The sequence below is a fragment of the Fukomys damarensis genome, unplaced genomic scaffold (assembly GCF_012274545.1).
Source record: "Fukomys damarensis isolate Sample0158 unplaced genomic scaffold, DMR_v1.0_HiC HiC_scaffold_15, whole genome shotgun sequence".
NCBI lineage: Eukaryota > Metazoa > Chordata > Mammalia > Rodentia > Bathyergidae > Fukomys > Fukomys damarensis.
Genome location: NW_022900927.1, coordinates 21,345,266 through 21,355,353, shown reverse-complemented (window position 1 = coordinate 21,355,353; position 10,088 = coordinate 21,345,266). Strand labels below are relative to the sequence as shown.

General features: G+C 37.1%; 1 protein-coding gene and 1 non-coding gene across 2 annotated transcripts; one reads left to right on the top strand and one right to left on the bottom strand.

Moving 5' to 3' along the window:
• Window positions 1–5,475: 5,475 nt before the first annotated feature.
• On the top strand, window positions 5,476–5,578 carry LOC117286244. Its single transcript, XR_004517363.1, has one exon. It is a non-coding gene; the product is annotated as a U6 spliceosomal RNA (small nuclear RNA).
• Window positions 5,579–7,939: 2,361 nt separating this feature from the next.
• On the bottom strand, window positions 7,940–8,875 carry LOC104851961 (olfactory receptor 2AP1). Its single transcript, XM_010609397.2, has one exon. The coding sequence runs from the start codon at window positions 8,873–8,875 to the stop codon at window positions 7,940–7,942; it is 936 nt and encodes a 311-aa protein (XP_010607699.2).
• Between the last annotated feature and the right edge of the window lie 1,213 nt (window positions 8,876–10,088).

The window sequence follows — 10,088 nt, the reverse complement described above, 5'->3', positions numbered from 1 at the left end:
AAAAAAAAAAAAAAAAGAACAAAGCACATAGTAGCCATATATCCGACGAAACAGACAAATGGCGAAGAGTTTTATGGAAAGGCTCCCAACATCATTAATCATCCTAAAAATCCAAAGCACAATGAGATGTTATCTTATACTTGTTAAAATATCATCTCACACCTACAAAATGCTTTTAGAAATTCAAACAATTATCTTTCACTACCCAATTACACTCTTCCAGAATCTCTCTCCTGCGTTTAGGAATAAGACTGGTCTGTAGCAGGGCAAATACGACCTTTCATGATCTAGCTACATTTTCAGTTTTTCCTTTCTCAAACTCTCATCTGGAGTTCATACATTTGGTAGAAGAAAATTCTCTGTAGATCTAGTTGTTCAGTAACATACAACTTTTCATTGAGAGAGCATTTGTCTTATTTTAGTAGTCTGCCTAAGTCTACTAATCTGTAAGCCCCAGAGAGACTGTTTCCCAGGGAGGGAGGTCAAGCAGGTGTGAAGAGACAGTGAGCTCAACATGAAGTGGAAATAAACTGTCTAGGGGCCAGCTGATTCTCTGATCAAGGTGTCTGGGAGAGATTCCGGGAAGTGTGGGGTGGAAGGAGGAGGGGAGATACTGGGAAATGGGACAGGGCAGGTAGACTTGGCCTCCACTTATCCACTGGGTGAACTGTCCCACACGGATTTCTGAGTATTACTAAATCCTGGAAAACTGTGGGGAGACGATGAATCTTAGGGGACTTCCTGAAGGAGAAATCTGTGTGATAGAATTAAAAAGGAGTAGAGGTGGAAGTGAGGGTCTTATGCTAGAAAATGCTTACTGTGAATCCGGGCTATAGAAGTAGAGAGGCAAAGCCAGGACAAATGAACCTAGTGGAATTGATTTTGGAGATGTGCACAGATGAAGAATGACACAGATGTGGAGAGGAGGAAACTGCTGGAAACTGGGATCTTTTGGGGAAGACTGTTATGAGATGGAGTTCTAGACAGGGGAAAGGGGGCTACTAGCTCAGAGCTCTACCTTGTATACTTTTGGAAATTGGAGACAGTCCTAAAGTGCTGATGGGCCTGAATGGGTCCGGGTCCTTGCCAACTTCCAGTCCTCCTGGCCCATTCCTTTAATCCCTGGAGGCACCAGGAGTCAAGCCCTGATACATGCACTGCCAGTTCTTCATGGAAAAGACTTGGACAAACAGGAGTTTTAAGTTTCTGCTAAGCAGGGGTTGGGAACAAGGTTGCTGTCCAGTGGGCATGAAGGACACAGCATTCCCGTTCCTTGCTGAGATTCCAGGAACCTCAGGGGGTCACTGTGTCCTGAAATACTACAAATGGCCACAACTCCTGCCTGGCTACCTTCCTGCTTGTTTTCTTTTGGGTGCAGCATCATTTCCTACCTTTCTTCCTGGAGGGAGGTGGTAAAAAAGAATGGTCCAGCTGGATACATGGAAAGATTTAGCTTTATTAAGATTTCTGAGGGACTTGAAGGACAAGTGGCTTAGGTTGTGTTGTAGTTAGGGTTTTGGTAAGGGAATACATGAAATACAGGACACAAAATTATAGGATTATTTTATGATAATTACCCGAAAGAAGAAATACAGAGGAGTGTAAGAGATTAACCACACACTAGAGGCCCAAAGAATCCAGGTGAGGGACTGGACTCCACAGCAATGACCCACAGAAGTCAAGCTGAAGGCCTGGAGTCCAAGGCAGTGTCCTCGATGAACCCAGCCAGTGGTCTAGAGCCCATTGCAATGTCTTATGTTTGTCCTTTTGAGCATCTGTACCCTGAAGGCCCATGGCCGGTGGTGGAAACCTGAAAACCTATGCTAGTGGGATAAAGGATTTGTACCACCAAGCTGGGAGATCTACATTGGAGCCAGGAAGTGCAGCTCATGGTGAAGATCAAAGCTCTCCTGACAAAACAGCGGCCATTATTAGCAACAGTGAGGCCCTGTGCTCCTCTGATGAAAACAGACAGCCTCATTCACATCAGGAAAATGATCCACAGCAAGCGTCTCCTAGAAAATTAACAGCCTGCCATATTCCCTTCCAGTTCTCCTTTTATGGCTATTGGTAACAATCCTCAGGTGGATCTTCCACACCCACACCCAGACCAAGCTGATTCAGTTCAGCTGGATGTCACAAGTTGACCATTATTTAATCCACCACTGGTGGCTGGCTTTCCACTTAGGTTCATAAGACTGACAGGAAGAAAGGAGGAAAACAGGCTGTGTGTATTGGCTTGCTTTCTATATAGAGAGGCCAGGATGAATCTTTTCTTCTCTGGCTTTACATTTCTCTGTAAGTAAGTAACCTTGCGGTATATACCTGCTGTAATTGTGTATTTACAAACACAGCTGTCTCAAGGCTTTAAGTTTCCTTGTTCTCCAGTCTTATTTCATATCTTCTTTAAATATATAAAAAAATCTTATATAGGGCAAATCTAGCTCATTCCCCTCAACATCTGTGGGTCCGTAGGGGCTCTATTCTTAGGACCATCTTTCCCTGTGAATCCTCTTCTTCAACAACTACCAGCTCCTTGGCACTTTGTTCCCTGCAGCCATCTCTGAATCCCTCCAGATGCAAGAATCAGTTCCCTCACTTTTGTTCTAACCATGAGTACAACCATTATGAAGTTGCCATGTCACAGGCTCGTGCCCAAGGTTTGAGTTGACATTACAGCATGACAAACAGTTTTATCTTGACTGTTAATCACCTGCAGCCCACGTTCACTGGCAACAGTTTGTTAGAGTTCCTCCCCATCCAACTTCCTCTTTAGTCGACTCCCTGGACTTCCGCTGTCTCCAGGCTCTTGTCTTCCTCCTTAGATTCCTCTCCTTATCACCTTCATTGGCTTAAACTCTCATTTATTTATGGAACATGCAGGCAATTTGTGCATATTGTCAGCTCCACTCTCATTTCTTAATCTCTGTGGTGTAGACAAAGCCACTAGGATTAGTGCGTGTGTGAGTGTGTGTGTGTAAAGGGTGGAGAGCAAGGAGCATCCCACTGAAGGTTAAAGTGATTCCCTGGGTGGTGGTTGGCAGGACTGGCACAAGCAAGGCTCTCACATTAATTAGAGCCTGGGTTCTCTCTCTGTCCCAAATCCTGTTGCATTTCTTGCCCAATGGCTAATGATCTCCAGGGGATTAGTGCTGCCTACCTGCTGTGATCAAAAAAGAAAGCCAGGACCCATTTAAACCTACATTTGTCTGTGTTACTTAATTTCTCTTCACAAGTAAACAGTGTAATATTGGTGACTATGATTGCATACACATCAAAAAAATATATAGAAACTAATGACTGCTTGGGCAAAAGAACAGCATATCAAAGAAATCTTAATATAATTGTTAAGATTACAGGTTAATAATAAATATTTAAATTTCTTGTTCGCCCATGTTGTATTGGTAGCTGATTCTTCAAGACTACAAAGTCTGAAGAAATAACTACCAAGTTGAAATTCACACAGCACCAGTCTCTGAATAAGGTAGTATCTTAAATAATAATGTAATAATAATGCAATTTAAACCTTCATTATGGTAAGAGCAGCTAATGCACATCATTATGTAGTTCAATTTGAAAGTGGCACAGTCTTTCTTATATTTGCCTTAAGGTACTTAACTCTGCATATGATAACTGTACTTTCAGACATAAGGCATTTAAGAAAATAAATTCAAAAATGAAGGGTTCTAGGAAAACTGGTTATCTACATTCTGTAGAATGACTCTTGTTCATGTCTCCCGTGATGTTGTATTAAAACAACATCAAAATGGAATAAAGACTGAGGTATAAATGTTCAAACATTATGAAGGAACAATGTTAAAATTCTTGAGGTTATAGGCAGAGGCAAACACTTTCTGAACCCCAGTTATACGAAATACAATACCAAGAATCAATGTATGGATTATATCTTATCTAACTGAAAATCTGCAGAGCAAAGGAAATAACCAACAGAGTTAAGTGAGAACCTACAGGTGTTGCAAAAACCGGATCTCAACTTGCCAAAGATTAAAATTAGACCCTTATATTTCACCATGCACTAAACTAAAATCCAAGTAGATTAAAGATTTAAATATTAAAACAGGAACACTACACTTGCTGGAAGATAAGTTAGGTAGAACTCTTGCAGATATTGGCACAGGAAGAGACTTTATAAACAAATCCTCAGTAGCTTAGGAACCAGCACAAATTATCAATAACTGGGATGCCATCTCTTTAAAAGTTTCTTCACTGCAAGGGAAACCACCAACACTTCACAAAAACAACCTACAACTGGGAAAAAATTTTTTTACCAGCTATTCCTCAGACAAAGACCTGCTATCCATAATAAACATAGTACTAAAAAAAAATCAGACCACCCAAATATAAAGACCCAATTCAAAAATGGGCATCTGAAATTTACAGACATTTTGGAGACAAAGACGTAAAAGCTGCAAATAAACATGAAAAAATGTTAAACACCACTGGTCATTCAAGAGATGCAGATGAAAACAACAATGAGATTCCACATGACCTGAGAAAGGATACCTGATATCCAGAAATCAGTGAATAACAAATGTTGTCAGAGTTATGGACAGAAAGGGACCCTTCTTCTTTGCTGGTGGGTGTGCAGACTGGTGCACCCATTGTGGAAATCAATATGGAGTTACTTCAAACAACTAGAATGAGAAGTCCCATTTGACCCAGCTATTCCTTTGTTGAGACTATTCCCAAAAGAATGAAAAGATTCATACCACAATGATAACTGTGCACCCATGTTTATAGTGGCACAGTTTGTAATAGCTAAAACTTTGAAACAGCCCAATTGCCCATCAAGTGGAGACTAGCTAAAGAACTTGTTTTGGTTTTTTTTTTTGAATAAAATGGAATATTCCTCAACCATAAAGAATGAGAAACTAGTGACATTTGTAGATGAGCAGATGCACATTGAGGCCATATTCTTAAGTGAAATTAATAGCACTGACATACATAAATATTGAATAGTTTCTATGCTGTGAAAAACTAAAAGTGTAAATAAGAATTAAAATGTATAATTGACAATGTGTAGTAGGAGGAAAGGGCCTAAAGAGGTGGGGAAGTGGGAATGGTAGGGGAAAGGTAAAGAGCGAAAAGAAAAAATACGAGAAAAGTAAAAAAAAAAATGGAAAAAAGTCTTTGTAAGTAGGGAAGGGAGGAGGGGCTTAGGGAGAACAGGAAATGGGGAAAAGTTACAAACCAAGATATGTCATGTAATGGTTCAAGATCCTAATGACGAATATAACTGTATTGTTTACCTAAAATGTGCCAGTAAGCTTAATGAAAATAAATGAAGCAACCTCCATAACAAGAAAAATTCTTTACCAGCTACTTCACAGAGACCTGATATCTAGAGTGTATTAAGAAACTGAAAATATAGAAACCCTTCCAAACAAAACACCCAATCAAAGAGTGGACAATGGAAACGAACGTACACATTGACAAAGAAGCACAAATTCCCCTACTCACTTCATCAGCACTGTCTAAAATTGGAACGATACAGAGAAGATTATCACGGCCCCTGCACAAGGATGACACAGAAATTCGTGAAGCGTTCCATATTTTAAAAAAAAGAAGAAGAAGTACAATGCCCAATAGGTACATGAAAAAAGTGTTCAGCAACGTTGACCATTAGAAAATGCAGATCAAAGAACACTGATTCCATCTTATCCCAACAAGAATGACTGCTATCAAAGGCTCAAACACCACACACACTAGAGGGATTGTCGGGAGAAAGAAACCCTGCTACTTTACAGGTAGGGCTCTAAACTAGTGCAAGGATTATGGAAATAAGTTTTAAGATTCCTCAAAGAGCTAAAACTTGAAATTCTATTTGACTCAGCTATACTTCTTCTGGTGATCTCTCCAGGATAAGTTGTCTTTATATTACAGTGACACATTCATTCCCATGTTCACAGCAGCACAATTCACAATAGCTAAATTATGAAAGTGGCATATATACCTATCAACGGATAAATTTATAAAGAAAACATATATATTCTCACAATGCAGTACTAAGCAATACAAAAGAAAAATTTGGGGTGTTTATAGGAAAGTGAATGATTTTTTAAATGGTACTGAGGATCGAACTCGGGTCCCTGTGCTTATGAGACAGAGGCAGCGGAATCACTGAGCTAAATCCCCAGCCCCAGGAAAGTGAATGATTCTTGAGACTGTAACACTAAGTGAAACTAATCAACCACAGGAGGTTAAATATCATGTGGTTTCTCTAATATTTAATACCCCAAACATAAATAATTTATCCCAAAATAAAAAAGAAATGTTGGGAAGGAGGGAGTAGACTTTGTGGAGATGGGAAAGGCACTCTGGGGAGGACGGAGAAGGGAGGGATGGAGGCAAAGGGGAGGAAAAGTAATCCACACGCAATATGTATGTGCACCAGTTTCCCAAGATGAATGTAACCATTATGCACAGTAAACATGTACTAATAAAATAGTAGTAAAAATAAATACTTTGTGTCTTGTGTGTACATTTGTGTCTTTCTAAAGAAAAAACTCTAGTTAAATGTGGAGAAATATATAATTCTTTAAGTTATCTTTTTTAATTGAGCAACTATCACAAGGTGAGAATATTTTGCATGACTGTGATTAACATTCTGATGGTGGTGCGTGAAACAACAACAAAGAAAACAAATAAGAGACCTAGAGATTCAAGCACTTACCTGTCATAAACAAAATGATTCATTAACAGTTAAATGCTACATCTTGAGGTGAATTTTTACATAGTTATGGATTGGTACAGAGGGAGTGTCAAATTCTACAGTTTAACTCAACTTTCTCTTCTACAGTTTCTAGCAATATTATATTAGTATCTGTGCTACATGTTAAATCTTCCCTTTTTATTCAATGGAAACATAAAGACTTCAAGACTAAGAACTTGGCACTCATTAATTATAGAGTTTAGAAAAATTTGTTAACCTCTCTAGCCCTCATCCATAGTATCTTCATATAAATGCTTTAAGGGCTAGAATATTTAATAATTACAGATTAATTAATTTTAAAATCTGGTCTGTGAATTCTAATATATTAATATAGACAAAAACGTTCAAAAAGTAATACTTTTTATTTGTCATGGAATTTCTGATCAAGGAAATCAAATTGTGAACACTGATGATTTAACATAAAGAGAAAAGAACTTCAAAGGAATATGTCTTAAGTGCATAAAATCATTTGCACTATGAGTACACAATGAATAATATTAATATGATTTTACTTCGTAATCTCATTAAATGAGAACTACAACAATGGCCAGGCACAGCACGACATTGTGTGAAATTTTCTAGAAAAACACATTTCTACTTACCTTAAATTCAAATCTTTCCATCATCTCTACTGAATTCACTGAAGTTGTTTATTATTTCTTCATCAATATTAAAACAAACATGACTTTCCATTTTTTAAAAGTTTTAAACACTGAGTATACTCACGTATTATATAACTACTACAAAAAGACTAAATTTTAAGCTGAATTTCAAATTTAAAAATAACAAACTTCGCATCAATTCAACATATTACTTAAGCTATTATTAACAAGTTAGAAGTTTCTTTGCCATATGAACCTAAATTACAGCTATACAGATCAAAGTCCAAATGATACAATTTTCCTAAATTCAGTTTTAAAAACAAATTGTTAAAATGCATATTAGCAATTCTGATGTCACCTAGTCTATTTTTTTAATTAAGTCTAAACAAAGAAAATAGAAATGAAATAAAATGTTAGGGAACACTCACAAATATTAGGATTCTTTGAGAACAGAAAAAATTGCCTTAATTACATATTCATTTTGCTGTGTCAGGGTACAAGCAGAAATGTTAATTATATAATGTATAAAGTATATTTAAAGTACAGTAATGTTTCACCGTACTCTTCTAAAAATTATTATTTTAATAATGAACCTCAAGTAGTTTCACTTTTTTGAAAAAATTATCTTATGTACCATATCTTTAAAGGCTACTTTCACCTGCTTGCTCCTTAGAGTATAGACGAATGGGTTCAACAGAGGAGCAACTGAGGTATTTAAGAGAGCCACTCTTTTATTAAAAGTTGCTGCATCCTTTGCAGAAGGATTTACATACATAAAGATACAGCTTCCATAAGAAAGCGAGACCACAATCATGTGAGAAGAACATGTAGAAAAAGCTGTTTTTCTCTCTTGAACTGAAGGGATTCTCAAAATGGTCCTGATAATGTAGGTATAGGAAAGACACACCAGGAGCAGGGTAAAGAGAAGGGTCACTGCCGCAAGGACAAACTGAATCATTTCTATGAAATGTGTATCTGAACAGGATAAATGCAACAATATAGTATAGTCACAGCCATAATGATTGAGGATGTTGGCCGCACAGAAAGGCAGCCTGAGAGTCATGGTATACGGCACCATGACAACTATAAAGCCAGAGAACCAAGAACACAGGACGAGCTGAATGCAAAGTCTCCTGCTCATTGTAGTTGTGTAATGCAGGGGTCTGCAAATAGCAACGTAACGATCATAAGACATGGCAGCTAAAAGGTAAAATTCAGTTGCTCCCAGCAAGATTGCAAAAAAGTATTGAGTGAAGCAGTTGGCAAAAGAGATAGTTCTGTCTCCAGTTCCAATATTAAGGAGCATCTGGGGAACAAATACAGATGTGAAAGATATCTCCACAAAAGCAAAATTTCGGAGGAAGAAATACATAGGCGTCTGGAGGCGATGATCCAGCAGAGTCAGAATGATGATGGTCACGTTTCCTATAATACTTAAGGTGTAAGTGAGCAGCAGGAACAGGAAAAGCACAGCTTGGAGCTTGACATCATTTGTTAATCCAAGAAGGATGAACTCTGTCACTGATGTTTGGTTTCCCATCATTAACTTCAGACAAATGAAGGTAGAACATAGCAACTACAATGATAAAGATTTACTAAAACTGAAGGTTCCAATTATTTTATTGGAATATAAAACTATAACCAGAAAATGATTAAAAATGATGCTTTTCTGATCTTTACTTTGAAATGAATTACAAATGAACAAAAAGAAAAACAAATCAACACGCTGAACAATTGCACTTCATAAATTAACAAATGAAGTCCTGTTTCTTAGAGACTTCTTTCATCACTTCTCCTAGTGTACCAGTGTATTTTGCAGTTTTTTTACTCGCTGTTTTCTGATTTATTCTATGTTATTGGCTGCTACTACATGTGTGTAGATAAATCTAAAGTAAAGTTTGCTGTCTAACATTGAATTGCTTAGTCAACCAAGTAAACATAACCTGAAATATGACTTACAAGAACAAGACTGAACTTGTTCATTTTCTTTTTTTTTACTTATTTTCATTGGTAATTTTAAATAATGATTACTTTATGAAACGCAAAAGCTCCATAGAGTTTTCTGTAAATCTTAACAAAGTGTTCAGTACTCATACTACCTGTTGCTCATGAGTTATGACAATAACATTTAATCACATGACCATTTAAAATAGGTATACATTTCTTAGTACTTAGGCAGATATTAAATTAAAATAATCTCACTGATTTTGGTGCCTTCTTCTACATGTGGTCTGCCCACCAATATATTATGTTTTCTTCAAAAGTCAATTCAAATTTAGCTCTCCATACAGTTTTCTCTAACAAACTCAATAACTTTTTGTATCTTTATAAATATGTATCAAAATATAGCACTGTCATAAAGTGAAATTAGTTTTTAGCTATGTCAACTGTATGTATTTTAGCTGTCAACTTTAAAATAAATAAACTACCTACCCGAGTAAGCTGGTAGATACACCCCTTCTGTGAAGTAAATCAGACACACCAACGTAAATATCTCATAATTCCTCATACATGAGAAACCCGAAATATAAATACATCAGAGAAAAACAAAAGGTACTAAAAGGAAACAGAGGTAGATCTTCTGCAAAAAGGAAAAGGACAAAGACAGGGAGGGCAAGGAGACATTAAAGTTAAGATGTGTTACGTACTTGTACCAACACCCCACAATGGATGTAACCATTATGCCCCCTGAGTATGGACTAATAAAATTAGAATTAAGAAGCAGAATAGACTCCTATTTCTTTCTACATTTT